Source organism: Phalacrocorax carbo, chromosome 3 (assembly GCF_963921805.1).
Source record: "Phalacrocorax carbo chromosome 3, bPhaCar2.1, whole genome shotgun sequence".
NCBI classification, from domain to species: Eukaryota; Metazoa; Chordata; class Aves; order Suliformes; family Phalacrocoracidae; genus Phalacrocorax; species Phalacrocorax carbo.
In genome coordinates this window covers 28,087,121-28,102,649 of record NC_087515.1, presented here as the reverse complement: position 1 = coordinate 28,102,649, position 15,529 = coordinate 28,087,121, and the positions used below count along the sequence as shown (strand labels likewise).

The following is a 15,529-nucleotide window of genomic DNA, read 5'->3' as shown; positions in this document are numbered from 1 at the left end:
GTGGAGTGGGGAGAGGCTGTTTTCTGATGGATCCTCGGGGAGGAGTTTGGGATCGTCCCTTGTGCCAGCATGCTTTCCGCTGGGCATGAGGGCTGAGCTGAGGTGCTTTAGGAGTGAAAGCACAGCAGGAGGGTGGGGGCTGGAAGGGACGCGTGGACGTCACCTGCTCCAACATCTGCTCAAGCAGGTTCACCTCGAGCAGGTTGCCCATCCCCACGTCCTGGTGAGTTGAGGGTATCTCTTAGGAGCAGCGAGCGTCATGTGGGCAGAGCGAGGGCAAGACGTAGGCAGGGCACTGTGGCCAGGAAGGGCAAAAGGTCCTTGGGCAACCACCGCCCCCTGCAGCTTGCTGTCCCCTGCAGCCATCCTCCTTGCGCACCGACTGTCGGGCAGTTTCCTCAGACGCCCCCGAATTCCCGGCAATGGGAGAGATTCGCTTCCACGCTGGGTGGTAGGAATGCGTCAGCTCACCCAAAAAGCTTTTGAAGCAGCTGCAACAGCAGCTGGCCTGCGGAGGCTTTTGTGCATCCCGGTGTGATCCCGGGGACGCCCGCACGGTGACGGAGGAGGAAGGATGAGCACTCTCACCTTCCTAGTAGGTAACTATTTTGCTCGCAGGCTGTTGTGGTTCAACCCTGGCTCAACACCATGCAGCTGCTTGCAAACTGGCTGGCCCCTCCGCAGTGGGATGCAGGGAGAGAATTGGAGGGGTGAAAGGGAGAAAGCTTGTAGGTTCAGCTTCAGGTTCAGTGTTATGACGATTAAAAAAAAAAAAAAAGACAAAGAACAAACAAGAAAGAGAGGGGACAATAAAGGCCAAGAAAACCAAGTGATGCAAAAGAAAGCAATTGCTCACCACCAACCGACCGATGCCCAGCAAGGCCCCGACCAAGGGCAGCCCACACCAAACCACGCCCCGCCCCGGCTTCTTGCTGAGCACGACGGCGTCGTATGGTGAGGGATACGCCTTTGGTCGGTTGGGGTCAGATGTCCCTGCTGTGACCCCTCCCATCACCTTGGGCCGCCTGAGGAGCAGAAAAGCCCTTGGCGCTGTGCCAGCCCTGCTCAGCAATAACCAACACACCCCTGGGCTATCAAGGCTGTTTTCAGTGCAGGTGCAAAACAGAGGCCCATACAGGCTACTATGAAGAAAGGTAGAGACGAGGCTCGTCGTACGGCCCCACTTTGGGACTTCTTGGGCTCCATCTCCAAACTCTCCTGGCCTTCAGTAGGCCGTGGCAGCACAGGAGGCCGGCCTAGGTTCTGCCAATCCTCCTGGGTCCTCGCAAGACCAGCCTTCAGACATGCCAGGCCCTGGAGACACGGAGGAAAGGCTGGGCCGAAGAAGAGGTACCCTTAGCGCAAGGGGCTTTGGCGGGATGCGGAGCAAGAGGAGGAGATGAGCGAACTCTTAAGCAAAGCGGAGGTGCACAAGTCCCTGCTGGGCCCTGCTGGGCTGCAGCCTCAAGTGCTGAGGGAGCAGGCAGGTGGGCTTGTGAGGCCGCTGCAAAAGGGAGATGTGCTGAGGACGGGAAGACAGCAACCAGCGCGTGGGCTGATGAGCGGTGCAGTGGATGGAAACCTGGCTGAGCGGCCGGGCGCAGTGGCCGGTGACCAGTGGCACCAAGTGGACCTGTAGGCCAGGAACCAGCGGTCAAGCCCGAGGCAAGGGGCACTGCCGGCAGGTGGAGGGAGGTGGTCCTTCCCCTCTGCTCTGCCCTGCTCTGGGCTCCCCAGTGCAAGAGAGACATGGCCATAGTGGAGAGAACACCCAGTCCAGGGCCCCCCCCGCGGCCCCTCCCCCCCACTCCAGCTTCCGTTGGGGTCGGACTGTTGGCATCAGTTGGAGCCAGCAGCCACCAGAGACAGCAGGAGGGAGCTGTGCTGGCCTGGAGCAGCGCTGGGAGGAAGCAGGGTCTGGCCGAGCAGCACTGCCCTGGCACGGGCACCTGCAGCAGCACAGGCACGCCGCTTCCCATCGTTGCTGTTGCCGGCTGGGCCGCGTCCTTGGCGCACGGCGAGGGCCCTCCTGTCCCGGGCGGGATGGGCCAGGCCAACTGCTGCTGCGGCTCCAGGTGGGCTCTCCCTGTGGCTCGGGGACACGTGAGTACAGGCGGGCCCCGCAGCAGCAGCCGTCCTCACGCCTGCCGCTCTCCGCTCCGCAGGGAGGCTCTCAGCGATGCCGAGGCGGTGCTGAGCACGGACGTGCGGCTGACCCGGGGCCGCAAGAGGAGCGAGAGGCGCCTTCTCCTCCTCCAGGAGGATGTGGTGGTCGCCAAGTTGCAGTAAGACCCCTAGAGCCCCGTTGCCTTTCCCCCACGCCTGGCCCTGGGACCAGGGCAGGGACGGCCTGTCACCAGCCCCAGGCCCCGGGCCCTTGCTGCTGGGTGCACCAATGTCCGTGGCAAGGGCAGGTGGGGGAGAGGGCTCTGCCCAGGAGGACCCCAAGGAGGCCACCTCCAGCTGAGTGCCCGCCTCTCCTCTCTGCAGGCATGGCACCACCCTGCGCCCACAGCTCCGCCTGGCCCTGGACCAGCTGTGGGTGCTGAGTGGCACGAAGCAGGCGTGGGGGGAGGAAGAAGAAGAGGCAGAAGGCAGCGATGAGGGCAGGACCTCCCTCGTGTTCATCTGGCCCACCGGCTCCTGCATTGCCGATTTTGGGTGAGGCGTGGTGCCACGTGCCATGGCCGGGCAGGAGAGGTTCCCAAGCGTGCCCACGTCATGCGGTGAATGGCCTCTGGCCTCCGGCCTCCGTGCAGAGCCTAGGCACGGAGCAGGCAGCACGGCGGCAGGGAGGGATGGGGGCACTTCCATGTCCTGCATCCCCTGGTGACCTTTTGCTCCCCAAAAGGGAAGAAGGGCAAAAGCAGCCGCTCTGGCAGGACAGAGGGTGCCAGGGCTTGGGCAGTGCCTCTGTCCTGCCCCACGGGGCTTCCTCCCGCCCCTGTGTCCTTCCCCACAGGGCAGGGCTGTGCAGGCGCCCGCCTCTGCCCAGGGGCTGGCAGGCAGCAGGGCCTGACACTCTTCCTCCTCTCTTTCTGCAGCTCCCAGGAGCTGAAGGAGCTGTGGCTGGGCACACTGCTGGGGTAAGCCAGGGGGGATGCTCCAGGCACAGCCGGATGGGGGAACACAGCTCCCCAGCTGGGCAGAGGTGCCCCCGCGGCTGTGGGCAGCTCTCGGGCAGAGCTGCCTGACAAGAGAGAAGAGGCGGCTTGGAGCTCACGCAGCTCCCTCCCTGTCCCTCCCCTGGGCACAGGACACCAGAAGGAGCCAAGAGAGTCCGAGTGACCCGAGTGCCCTCCGTCAAACTCCTTGAGAGGGAGCTGAGCCGCCGCCATGCCGTGAGTGTCTCTCTGGTCTGGGCTCAGTCCCCGAACTCTGCTCTTCCAGGCGAGCAGCAGAGGCATCGCTGCTCACCTTCTCCCGCTTCTTCTTCTTCTTCTCTCTTGCCCAGTGGAGGCCATTCAGCACCAGGAGCCTGGAGAGGCTGATGGAGCGCCAGGCAAAGGTGAGAATGGCTGCCTTTCAGCCAGCTCTGGCTGTGCCGGGTGCCAGGGATGTGCGGCGAGCGTGCTGAGCTTGTGCGGGAGGCAGGCAGGGAGGCAGGGAGAGAGGGAGGGAGGGTGCGGCGGTGCCACTCGGAGAGCGGAGAGGGTTGGGGAGGCACCAGGGGCCCCCGGATGGTCCTCGCTGGCGGCGCTGTGAGGAAACCTGCTGTGCGGGGCAGGCGGCCCGGCAAGGCAGAGGGCCCCAGATGCGCCGCGCTCAGGCTGCTGGTGCCGGCTGGCAGCTCGCCGGTGGCCCTTCCTGCTGCGGGCCTGCTCTCTGAGCGCAGCCCGGTTCTTGCAGGCTGATCCCAAGCAAGGGCCGCTGGTGGTGCCGTCTAGCAATGGAGAGGGACTTTGCTGCTCACCAGGTGAGTTTTGGAAGGAAAGGCAACCTCCTGCAGCCGGTTGCTCTGTCCTCACTGTCTCTTGAGTGTCTCCATGCAGGCTGGTCAGCCCAAGGGAGGACGCGTCCTGGAGGAGCAAGGACACCCGCTGGGCAGCGGCCGCTGGACGTGGTTCTGTGGGGACACGCGGGCTCTGCTGCTGCCCACAGCTTGTAGGAGGGCAGGCCGAGGGCTGGGCCGGGCTGTCCCTCCCGGTGGCACGCTGGCTCTCAGGAGGCTCCGAGCCAGAGCCGCTGAGCCAGGGCCCCGGTTCCAGCTGCCGGCTCCCTGCCTGTCCTGCCGCAACGCACCGCTCAGCATCGCACTTGCAGGCAGGGCAGGGCAGTCTCCGGGAGCCTGCCCATTGAGGGGCTCTTGCTCTGTTTCCCTTTGCAGCAGGAGGGAGCACCAGGAGGAGGAGGGCGCTGCCCTGGCCCTTTGCTCTGCGGTGGGGCCCGGCCGCTGCCCAGGCGCCAGGGCAGGCAGGCTCCGGCTGCAGCAGGGCGCTCTTTGGGCAGCCCCTGGCAGCCCTCTGCGGGGACGACGGCACGCTGCCCCAACCCATGCAGGTAAGCCAGCCTGCTGGAGGGGATTCCCCAGCCCTCCAGGTGCTCCCTAGAGGCAGTGGGTGGGTGCCCCCAGCAGCTCCGGGGACAGGGGGTGACGCTCTTTGCCCCCCCAGCAAGGAGCCAGCTCTGGGGCAGAGCTCTGGCCACCGCTCTTGCAAGGCAGCTCCTCAGCCAAGCAACTCTCCCCCTGCCTCTCCTGCAGGAGCTGCTGGCTGTCCTGCAGCAGGAAGGGCCGTTGACGGAGGGGATATTCCGCAGAGCTGCCAGCAGGAAAGAGCTTCAGGAGTTGCAGGAGGCCCTGGACCGCGGCACAGACGTCGACCTGGCAAGCCAGCCGGCACTGCTGCTGGCCGTCCTCTTGAAGGTGAGTGCTTCTGACCCACAGCTGGAGGAGCTCCTGCCTGGCCTGGAGCGTTGAAAGGCTCATGTGGAGCCCTTGGTCTGGCAGGACTTCCTCCGAAGCATCCCCGCCAAGCTCCTCGTCAACGACCTCTACGAGGACTGGGTGGCAGCGATGCAGAAGAGCAGCAAGGAGGAGAAGCTCTCAGAGCTGAAAGCGTAAGCATGGGCAGCAGCCTGCGTGTTGAGCGGGAGCCCTGACCGCTGGCTGAGGGCCCCCGCAAAGCTGCGCAACGCAGCCGCTGGATCCCCCCTGCCTTGGGCAAGGCTGGGGCAAGGCTGTGGGCAACGCCTGCTTCATTAACCTTGTGTTCCTATTCGCTCAGGGTGGCCGACAAGTTGCCTGCAGCCAACCTCCTCCTCCTGAGGCAGCTGCTGTCCCTCCTGCAGCACATCGGCCGCAGTGCAGCCACCAGCAGGATGAGCTGCAGCAACCTGGCTATCTGCGTTGGGCCGAACCTGCTGAGCCCGCCCAACGAGGAGCTGCTCCCGCTCGAGGCCATGCTGGAGGTCACTGAGAAGGTGCGCTGTATTGAGCAGCCGGCTGCAGCCTTCCCGGCCTGTCAGAGCTTGGCTGCTCCAAGGTCTCGGGATGCCTCCTCCCTTGAGCAAATGCTGCTGGTCCGCTTTCCGGCAGCTGGCTTGAGAGCAAGGGCTTGGTGCGCGCAGGTGAAGGTGCTGGTGGAGTTTCTGGTGGAGAACTGCAGGGAACTCTTTGGGGAGGAGACGAGTGACCGTTCCTGTCCACGAGCCAAGGAGTCGCCAGCCCCCGCGGAGAGATCCAGAGGTAAGAGGAGGGACGGAGGCTTGTCAGAGGCTGGGGCTTGGCACGGCAGAAGCCTCAGCACCACTTCTGGCGGGGCTGGGCATGGAGCGTTGTCCTCTCAGCGCCGCTTGTCCCGTGGCCTCTGTTTGGCCACTGCCTCTTTGGGGCATGAGGCCTTTGCGCGGCAAGATGAGCTGAAGCCTGCAGGCAGGGCATCAGAGGGCCGAAAAGAGAAGCGGTGTAGGGCTTTGGGTGGGTTTTGCTTGGGGTGTCTCTTACTTCCAAGAAGCCGCTTTGCTGCACGTGCTTTTTCTTTCCAGATGCGTGTTTGGAAGAGCCAAGTGTCCCCGCAGCCGCAGCAGCCGCCGAGCATCAGGTAGAAGCCTTGCCGCACGCCACCCCCTCCCTGCTCGGTGCCTTCACAGAAGCTGGGGGGGATACGGTGCTGGAGGCTGAAAGGGGAGAGGTGTGTCAGGTCCTCAAACTCTGTGGCAGCGTGTCTGGTGTAGGAGGGGAGCCTGTGACGAGGCCAAGTGGCTGCTGTGCCTGTGCCTGCACCTATGCCAGTGCCTGTGCCTGTGCCTGGCAGTCGAGCTGCTGTGTGCCGGTGGTATTCCTCCACCCACACGGGATGACAGATTGTAAGGGAGACTGGCGAGGTTGTTTCTCAAATGCACTAGGCGTGTGCTTAGTCAAACACAGTGGCCCCAAAATAGCTACAAAAAGACAGAGGGAAGTAGATGGCAAGCGCCAAAGAGTTTTGCTCAGGTCCTACTTGGTCGGTGCTTCATCAAGTCTATTTGGGGTTGATCTCCTCTGGAGAGGAGGGAGCTGCGCTGGAGAGCTATGGTAGCAATTGGGCAAGTGGTCGCTTATCGCCCCAGGTCGTCTCTTGCCACCTGCCAACTCCAACGTTTCCGTTCTAGGCACCTCCAGCTTTGCCTCCCTCCACCCTCGAGAGCATGGCGGGCTCCCTGGGGCACCCAGGAGAACGGGCGAGCCTTTTGGAAGAGAGAAGGTAAAATGGGCGTGCTTTGGTAAAAAGGAGAACTGAGTGCAGTGGGTCATGGCTTTCCCTAACAAATTGCACTCTGGGACGGAAAGGTTTGCAGGCTCTCCCCGGGACGAGGGAAACAGAAGAAAGCGAAAGAGAAAAGAGGCCTGGGGAGAGGAGAGGGAAAGCTGCACGGCAAAGAAGAGGAGCAAGAGAGGAAAAGTTCCGGGGGACGGAGCAGTGAAAAGACGCCGGAGGGTGCAGCAGGTCCGGAAGCCCAGGTGTGTAGCAGGCCCTGCTGCCCATCTTTCCTAACTCTCCGCACTGCTCTAAGTCAGCGCAACTTGCTGGCAAGGGACGGCGAGGGACGGTGCTGCGCAGGGTTTGGAGAGGCCTCCATGGCAGCTCCCCAGGGGCTCCCGATGGAGCCCTGCTGCGTGGCCCAGGGGCAGCGTGCGTCTCTGCACACGCACGGGTCTCTGAGGGCATCACCCCTAAGGGTAAGGAGAAGGCGGCAGAGCCACCGCGTAGGCGATGCCAGCGCTAGCTCTCTCTTCTGGGCTAGGAAGAATTCCTGGCAAACGGTGTACCCCAAAGAGAGGGGAACACAACCCTACCTCTTGCTGCCGTGGTGGGTTTCTCAGAGCTTTCCGACTTTGTCATTGCAGGTGCCGATTTGTTTTCCGTGGCTGACCCGCTGTGCCTCGTGGGCCCCCGCACATGGTGTCCCCAATAAAATAAAATGATCTTTCCTCTCTTCTGACTGTGTCTGCCATGGGATCTTGTGGAGTGGGGAGAGGCTGTTTTCTGATGGATCCTCGGGGAGGAGTTTGGGATCGTCCCTTGTGCCAGCATGCTTTCCGCTGGGCATGAGGGCTGAGCTGAGGTGCTTTAGGAGTGAAAGCACAGCAGGAGGGTGGGGGCTGGAAGGGACGCGTGGACGTCACCTGCTCCAACATCTGCTCAAGCAGGTTCACCTCGAGCAGGTTGCCCATCCCCACGTCCTGGTGAGTTGAGGGTATCTCTTAGGAGCAGCGAGCGTCATGTGGGCAGAGCGAGGGCAAGACGTAGGCAGGGCACTGTGGCCAGGAAGGGCAAAAGGTCCTTGGGCAACCACCGCCCCCTGCAGCTTGCTGTCCCCTGCAGCCATCCTCCTTGCGCACCGACTGTCGGGCAGTTTCCTCAGACGCCCCCGAATTCCCGGCAATGGGAGAGATTCGCTTCCACGCTGGGTGGTAGGAATGCGTCAGCTCACCCAAAAAGCTTTTGAAGCAGCTGCAACAGCAGCTGGCCTGCGGAGGCTTTTGTGCATCCCGGTGTGATCCCGGGGACGCCCGCACGGTGACGGAGGAGGAAGGATGAGCACTCTCACCTTCCTAGTAGGTAACTATTTTGCTCGCAGGCTGTTGTGGTTCAACCCTGGCTCAACACCATGCAGCTGCTTGCAAACTGGCTGGCCCCTCCGCAGTGGGATGCAGGGAGAGAATCGGAGGGGTGAAAGGGAGAAAGCTTGTAGGTTCAGCTTCAGGTTCAGTGTTATGACGATTAAAAAAAAAAAAAAAGACAAAGAACAAACAAGAAAGAGAGGGGACAATAAAGGCCAAGAAAACCAAGTGATGCAAAAGAAAGCAATTGCTCACCACCAACCGACCGATGCCCAGCAAGGCCCCGACCAAGGGCAGCCCACACCAAACCACGCCCCGCCCCGGCTTCTTGCTGAGCACGACGGCGTCGTATGGTGAGGGATACGCCTTTGGTCGGTTGGGGTCAGATGTCCCTGCTGTGACCCCTCCCATCACCTTGGGCCGCCTGAGGAGCAGAAAAGCCCTTGGCGCTGTGCCAGCCCTGCTCAGCAATAACCAACACACCCCTGGGCTATCAAGGCTGTTTTCAGTGCAGGTGCAAAACAGAGGCCCATACAGGCTACTATGAAGAAAGGTAGAGACGAGGCTCGTCGTACGGCCCCACTTTGGGACTTCTTGGGCTCCATCTCCAAACTCTCCTGGCCTTCAGTAGGCCGTGGCAGCACAGGAGGCCGGCCTAGGTTCTGCCAATCCTCCTGGGTCCTCGCAAGACCAGCCTTCAGACATGCCAGGCCCTGGAGACACGGAGGAAAGGCTGGGCCGAAGAAGAGGTACCCTTAGCGCAAGGGGCTTTGGCGGGATGCGGAGCAAGAGGAGGAGATGAGCGAACTCTTAAGCAAAGCGGAGGTGCACAAGTCCCTGCTGGGCCCTGCTGGGCTGCAGCCTCAAGTGCTGAGGGAGCAGGCAGGTGGGCTTGTGAGGCCGCTGCAAAAGGGAGATGTGCTGAGGACGGGAAGACAGCAACCAGCGCGTGGGCTGATGAGCGGTGCAGTGGATGGAAACCTGGCTGAGCGGCCGGGCGCAGTGGCCGGTGACCAGTGGCACCAAGTGGACCTGTAGGCCAGGAACCAGCGGTCAAGCCCGAGGCAAGGGGCACTGCCGGCAGGTGGAGGGAGGTGGTCCTTCCCCTCTGCTCTGCCCTGCTCTGGGCTCCCCAGTGCAAGAGAGACATGGCCATAGTGGAGAGAACACCCAGTCCAGGGCCCCCCCCGCGGCCCCTCCCCCCCACTCCAGCTTCCGTTGGGGTCGGACTGTTGGCGTCAGTTGGAGCCAGCAGCCACCAGAGACAGCAGGAGGGAGCTGTGCTGGCCTGGAGCAGCGCTGGGAGGAAGCAGGGTCTGGCCGAGCAGCACTGCCCTGGCACGGGCACCTGCAGCAGCACAGGCACGCCGCTTCCCATCGTTGCTGTTGCCGGCTGGGCCGCGTCCTTGGCACACGGCGAGGGCCCTCCTGTCCCGGGCGGGATGGGCCAGGCCAACTGCTGCTGCGGCTCCAGGTGGGCTCTCCCTGTGGCTCGGGGACACGTGAGTACAGGCGGGCCCCGCAGCAGCAGCCGTCCTCACGCCTGCCGCTCTCCGCTCCGCAGGGAGGCTCTCAGCGATGCCGAGGCGGTGCTGAGCACGGACGTGCGGCTGACCCGGGGCCGCAAGAGGAGCGAGAGGCGCCTTCTCCTCCTCCAGGAGGATGTGGTGGTCGCCAAGTTGCAGTAAGACCCCTAGAGCCCCGTTGCCTTTCCCCCACGCCTGGCCCTGGGACCAGGGCAGGGACGGCCTGTCACCAGCCCCAGGCCCCGGGCCCTTGCTGCTGGGTGCACCAATGTCCGTGGCAAGGGCAGGTGGGGGAGAGGGCTCTGCCCAGGAGGACCCCAAGGAGGCCACCTCCAGCTGAGTGCCCGCCTCTCCTCTCTGCAGGCATGGCACCACCCTGCGCCCACAGCTCCGCCTGGCCCTGGACCAGCTGTGGGTGCTGAGTGGCACGAAGCAGGCGTGGGGGGAGGAAGAAGAAGAGGCAGAAGGCAGCGATGAGGGCAGGACCTCCCTCGTGTTCATCTGGCCCACCGGCTCCTGCATTGCCGATTTTGGGTGAGGCATGGTGCCACGTGCCATGGCCGGGCAGGAGAGGTTCCCAAGCGTGCCCACGTCATGCGGTGAATGGCCTCTGGCCTCCGGCCTCCGTGCAGAGCCTAGGCACGGAGCAGGCAGCACGGCGGCAGGGAGGGATGGGGGCACTTCCATGTCCTGCATCCCCTGGTGACCTTTTGCTCCCCAAAAGGGAAGAAGGGCAAAAGCAGCCGCTCTGGCAGGACAGAGGGTGCCAGGGCTTGGGCAGTGCCTCTGTCCTGCCCCACGGGGCTTCCTCCCGCCCCTGTGTCCTTCCCCACAGGGCAGGGCTGTGCAGGCGCCCGCCTCTGCCCAGGGGCTGGCAGGCAGCAGGGCCTGACACTCTTCCTCCTCTCTTTCTGCAGCTCCCAGGAGCTGAAGGAGCTGTGGCTGGGCACACTGCTGGGGTAAGCCAGGGGGGATGCTCCAGGCACAGCCGGATGGGGGAACACAGCTCCCCAGCTGGGCAGAGGTGCCCCCGCGGCTGTGGGCAGCTCTCGGGCAGAGCTGCCTGACAAGAGAGAAGAGGCGGCTTGGAGCTCACGCAGCTCCCTCCCTGTCCCTCCCCTGGGCACAGGACACCAGAAGGAGCCAAGAGAGTCCGAGTGACCCGAGTGCCCTCCGTCAAACTCCTTGAGAGGGAGCTGAGCCGCCGCCATGCCGTGAGTGTCTCTCTGGTCTGGGCTCAGTCCCCGAACTCTGCTCTTCCAGGCGAGCAGCAGAGGCATCGCTGCTCACCTTCTCCCGCTTCTTCTTCTTCTTCTCTCTTGCCCAGTGGAGGCCATTCAGCACCAGGAGCCTGGAGAGGCTGATGGAGCGCCAGGCAAAGGTGAGAATGGCTGCCTTTCAGCCAGCTCTGGCTGTGCCGGGTGCCAGGGATGTGCGGCGAGCGTGCTGAGCTTGTGCGGGAGGCAGGCAGGGAGGCAGGGAGAGAGGGAGGGAGGGTGCGGCGGTGCCACTCGGAGAGCGGAGAGGGTTGGGGAGGCACCAGGGGCCCCCGGATGGTCCTCGCTGGCGGCGCTGTGAGGAAACCTGCTGTGCGGGGCAGGCGGCCCGGCAAGGCAGAGGGCCCCAGATGCGCCGCGCTCAGGCTGCTGGTGCCGGCTGGCAGCTCGCCGGTGGCCCTTCCTGCTGCGGGCCTGCTCTCTGAGCGCAGCCCGGTTCTTGCAGGCTGATCCCAAGCAAGGGCCGCTGGTGGTGCCGTCTAGCAATGGAGAGGGACTTTGCTGCTCACCAGGTGAGTTTTGGAAGGAAAGGCAACCTCCTGCAGCCGGTTGCTCTGTCCTCACTGTCTCTTGAGTGTCTCCATGCAGGCTGGTCAGCCCAAGGGAGGACGCGTCCTGGAGGAGCAAGGACACCCGCTGGGCAGCGGCCGCTGGACGTGGTTCTGTGGGGACACGCGGGCTCTGCTGCTGCCCACAGCTTGTAGGAGGGCAGGCCGAGGGCTGGGCCGGGCTGTCCCTCCCGGTGGCACGCTGGCTCTCAGGAGGCTCCGAGCCAGAGCCGCTGAGCCAGGGCCCCGGTTCCAGCTGCCGGCTCCCTGCCTGTCCTGCCGCAACGCACCGCTCAGCATCGCACTTGCAGGCAGGGCAGGGCAGTCTCCGGGAGCCTGCCCATTGAGGGGCTCTTGCTCTGTTTCCCTTTGCAGCAGGAGGGAGCACCAGGAGGAGGAGGGCGCTGCCCTGGCCCTTTGCTCTGCGGTGGGGCCCGGCCGCTGCCCAGGCGCCAGGGCAGGCAGGCTCCGGCTGCAGCAGGGCGCTCTTTGGGCAGCCCCTGGCAGCCCTCTGCGGGGACGACGGCACGCTGCCCCAACCCATGCAGGTAAGCCAGCCTGCTGGAGGGGATTCCCCAGCCCTCCAGGTGCTCCCTAGAGGCAGTGGGTGGGTGCCCCCAGCAGCTCCGGGGACAGGGGGTGACGCTCTTTGCCCCCCCAGCAAGGAGCCAGCTCTGGGGCAGAGCTCTGGCCACCGCTCTTGCAAGGCAGCTCCTCAGCCAAGCAACTCTCCCCCTGCCTCTCCTGCAGGAGCTGCTGGCTGTCCTGCAGCAGGAAGGGCCGTTGACGGAGGGGATATTCCGCAGAGCTGCCAGCAGGAAAGAGCTTCAGGAGTTGCAGGAGGCCCTGGACCGCGGCACAGACGTCGACCTGGCAAGCCAGCCGGCACTGCTGCTGGCCGTCCTCTTGAAGGTGAGTGCTTCTGACCCACAGCTGGAGGAGCTCCTGCCTGGCCTGGAGCGTTGAAAGGCTCATGTGGAGCCCTTGGTCTGGCAGGACTTCCTCCGAAGCATCCCCGCCAAGCTCCTCGTCAACGACCTCTACGAGGACTGGGTGGCAGCGATGCAGAAGAGCAGCAAGGAGGAGAAGCTCTCAGAGCTGAAAGCGTAAGCATGGGCAGCAGCCTGCGTGTTGAGCGGGAGCCCTGACCGCTGGCTGAGGGCCCCCGCAAAGCTGCGCAACGCAGCCGCTGGATCCCCCCTGCCTTGGGCAAGGCTGGGGCAAGGCTGTGGGCAACGCCTGCTTCATTAACCTTGTGTTCCTATTCGCTCAGGGTGGCCGACAAGTTGCCTGCAGCCAACCTCCTCCTCCTGAGGCAGCTGCTGTCCCTCCTGCAGCACATCGGCCGCAGTGCAGCCACCAGCAGGATGAGCTGCAGCAACCTGGCTATCTGCGTTGGGCCGAACCTGCTGAGCCCGCCCAACGAGGAGCTGCTCCCGCTCGAGGCCATGCTGGAGGTCACTGAGAAGGTGCGCTGTATTGAGCAGCCGGCTGCAGCCTTCCCGGCCTGTCAGAGCTTGGCTGCTCCAAGGTCTCGGGATGCCTCCTCCCTTGAGCAAATGCTGCTGGTCCGCTTTCCGGCAGCTGGCTTGAGAGCAAGGGCTTGGTGCGCGCAGGTGAAGGTGCTGGTGGAGTTTCTGGTGGAGAACTGCAGGGAACTCTTTGGGGAGGAGACGAGTGACCGTTCCTGTCCACGAGCCAAGGAGTCGCCAGCCCCCGCGGAGAGATCCAGAGGTAAGAGGAGGGACGGAGGCTTGTCAGAGGCTGGGGCTTGGCACGGCAGAAGCCTCAGCACCACTTCTGGCGGGGCTGGGCATGGAGCGTTGTCCTCTCAGCGCCGCTTGTCCCGTGGCCTCTGTTTGGCCACTGCCTCTTTGGGGCATGAGGCCTTTGCGCGGCAAGATGAGCTGAAGCCTGCAGGCAGGGCATCAGAGGGCCGAAAAGAGAAGCGGTGTAGGGCTTTGGGTGGGTTTTGCTTGGGGTGTCTCTTACTTCCAAGAAGCCGCTTTGCTGCACGTGCTTTTTCTTTCCAGATGCGTGTTTGGAAGAGCCAAGTGTCCCCGCAGCCGCAGCAGCCGCCGAGCATCAGGTAGAAGCCTTGCCGCACGCCACCCCCTCCCTGCTCGGTGCCTTCACAGAAGCTGGGGGGGATACGGTGCTGGAGGCTGAAAGGGGAGAGGTGTGTCAGGTCCTCAAACTCTGTGGCAGCGTGTCTGGTGTAGGAGGGGAGCCTGTGACGAGGCCAAGTGGCTGCTGTGCCTGTGCCTGCACCTATGCCAGTGCCTGTGCCTGTGCCTGGCAGTCGAGCTGCTGTGTGCCGGTGGTATTCCTCCACCCACACGGGATGACAGATTGTAAGGGAGACTGGCGAGGTTGTTTCTCAAATGCACTAGGCGTGTGCTTAGTCAAACACAGTGGCCCCAAAATAGCTACAAAAAGACAGAGGGAAGTAGATGGCAAGCGCCAAAGAGTTTTGCTCAGGTCCTACTTGGTCGGTGCTTCATCAAGTCTATTTGGGGTTGATCTCCTCTGGAGAGGAGGGAGCTGCGCTGGAGAGCTATGGTAGCAATTGGGCAAGTGGTCGCTTATCGCCCCAGGTCGTCTCTTGCCACCTGCCAACTCCAACGTTTCCGTTCTAGGCACCTCCAGCTTTGCCTCCCTCCACCCTCGAGAGCATGGCGGGCTCCCTGGGGCACCCAGGAGAACGGGCGAGCCTTTTGGAAGAGAGAAGGTAAAATGGGCGTGCTTTGGTAAAAAGGAGAACTGAGTGCAGTGGGTCATGGCTTTCCCTAACAAATTGCACTCTGGGACGGAAAGGTTTGCAGGCTCTCCCCGGGACGAGGGAAACAGAAGAAAGCGAAAGAGAAAAGAGGCCTGGGGAGAGGAGAGGGAAAGCTGCACGGCAAAGAAGAGGAGCAAGAGAGGAAAAGTTCCGGGGGACGGAGCAGTGAAAAGACGCCGGAGGGTGCAGCAGGTCCGGAAGCCCAGGTGTGTAGCAGGCCCTGCTGCCCATCTTTCCTAACTCTCCGCACTGCTCTAAGTCAGCGCAACTTGCTGGCAAGGGACGGCGAGGGACGGTGCTGCGCAGGGTTTGGAGAGGCCTCCATGGCAGCTCCCCAGGGGCTCCCGATGGAGCCCTGCTGCGTGGCCCAGGGGCAGCGTGCGTCTCTGCACACGCACGGGTCTCTGAGGGCATCACCCCTAAGGGTAAGGAGAAGGCGGCAGAGCCACCGCGTAGGCGATGCCAGCGCTAGCTCTCTCTTCTGGGCTAGGAAGAATTCCTGGCAAACGGTGTACCCCAAAGAGAGGGGAACACAACCCTACCTCTTGCTGCCGTGGTGGGTTTCTCAGAGCTTTCCGACTTTGTCATTGCAGGTGCCGATTTGTTTTCCGTGGCTGACCCGCTGTGCCTCGTGGGCCCCCGCACATGGTGTCCCCAATAAAATAAAATGATCTTTCCTCTCTTCTGACTGTGTCTGCCATGGGATCTTGTGGAGTGGGGAGAGGCTGTTTTCTGATGGATCCTCGGGGAGGAGTTTGGGATCGTCCCTTGTGCCAGCATGCTTTCCGCTGGGCATGAGGGCTGAGCTGAGGTGCTTTAGGAGTGAAAGCACAGCAGGAGGGTGGGGGCTGGAAGGGACGCGTGGACGTCACCTGCTCCAACATCTGCTCAAGCAGGTTCACCTCGAGCAGGTTGCCCATCCCCACGTCCTGGTGAGTTGAGGGTATCTCTTAGGAGCAGCGAGCGTCATGTGGGCAGAGCGAGGGCAAGACGTAGGCAGGGCACTGTGGCCAGGAAGGGCAAAAGGTCCTTGGGCAACCACCGCCCCCTGCAGCTTGCTGTCCCCTGCAGCCATCCTCCTTGCGCACCGACTGTCGGGCAGTTTCCTCAGACGCCCCCGAATTCCCGGCAATGGGAGAGATTCGCTTCCACGCTGGGTGGTAGGAATGCGTCAGCTCACCCAAAAAGCTTTTGAAGCAGCTGCAACAGCAGCCGGCCTGCGGAGGCTTTTGTGCATCCCGGTGTGATCCCGGGGACGCCCGCACGGTGACGGAGGAGGAAGGATGAGCACTCTCACCTTCCTAGTAGGTAACTATTTTGCTCGCAGGCTGTTGTGGTTCAACCCTGGCTCA

General features: G+C 63.3%; 2 protein-coding genes across 2 annotated transcripts; both read left to right on the top strand.

The window, feature by feature from the left end:
• The first annotated feature begins 869 nt into the window (after positions 1-869).
• LOC135312394 (uncharacterized) lies at positions 870-7,412 on the top strand. Its single transcript, XM_064445478.1, has 15 exons — positions 870-954; positions 1,814-2,075; positions 2,166-2,285; positions 2,491-2,661; positions 3,045-3,086; positions 3,391-3,508; positions 3,993-4,104; positions 4,328-4,500; positions 4,703-4,864; positions 4,949-5,058; positions 5,226-5,686; positions 5,986-6,041; positions 6,592-6,683; positions 6,770-6,940; positions 7,328-7,412. The coding sequence occupies exons 1-15, from the start codon at positions 870-872 to the stop codon at positions 7,350-7,352; spliced, it is 2,160 nt and encodes a 719-aa protein (XP_064301548.1). The 3' UTR covers positions 7,353-7,412.
• A 900-nt stretch (positions 7,413-8,312) lies between these two features.
• On the top strand, positions 8,313-14,855 carry LOC135312393 (uncharacterized). Its single transcript, XM_064445477.1, has 15 exons — positions 8,313-8,397; positions 9,257-9,518; positions 9,609-9,728; positions 9,934-10,104; positions 10,488-10,529; positions 10,834-10,951; positions 11,436-11,547; positions 11,771-11,943; positions 12,146-12,307; positions 12,392-12,501; positions 12,669-13,129; positions 13,429-13,484; positions 14,035-14,126; positions 14,213-14,383; positions 14,771-14,855. The coding sequence occupies exons 1-15, from the start codon at positions 8,313-8,315 to the stop codon at positions 14,793-14,795; spliced, it is 2,160 nt and encodes a 719-aa protein (XP_064301547.1). The 3' UTR covers positions 14,796-14,855.
• Positions 14,856-15,529: the final 674 nt, after the last annotated feature.

What these genes read in the sequence shown, in the direction of transcription:
- LOC135312394 (XM_064445478.1), top strand. Translation starts at nt 870, where the DNA reads ATGCCCAGCAAGGCCCCGACCAAGGGCAGCCCACACCAAACCACGCCC. An exon ending in TCCTGCATTGCCGATTTTGG is followed by an intron (nt 2,662 to 3,044) that starts GTGAGGCGTGGT and finishes CTCTTTCTGCAG; the next exon opens with CTCCCAGGAGCTGAAGGAGC. An exon ending in CAGCAGCCGCCGAGCATCAG is followed by an intron (nt 6,042 to 6,591) that starts GTAGAAGCCTTG and finishes TTTCCGTTCTAG; the next exon opens with GCACCTCCAGCTTTGCCTCC.
- LOC135312393 (XM_064445477.1), top strand. Translation starts at nt 8,313, where the DNA reads ATGCCCAGCAAGGCCCCGACCAAGGGCAGCCCACACCAAACCACGCCC. An exon ending in TGATGGAGCGCCAGGCAAAG is followed by an intron (nt 10,952 to 11,435) that starts GTGAGAATGGCT and finishes GTCTCCATGCAG; the next exon opens with GCTGGTCAGCCCAAGGGAGG. An exon ending in TCTGCTGCTGCCCACAGCTT is followed by an intron (nt 11,548 to 11,770) that starts GTAGGAGGGCAG and finishes TTCCCTTTGCAG; the next exon opens with CAGGAGGGAGCACCAGGAGG.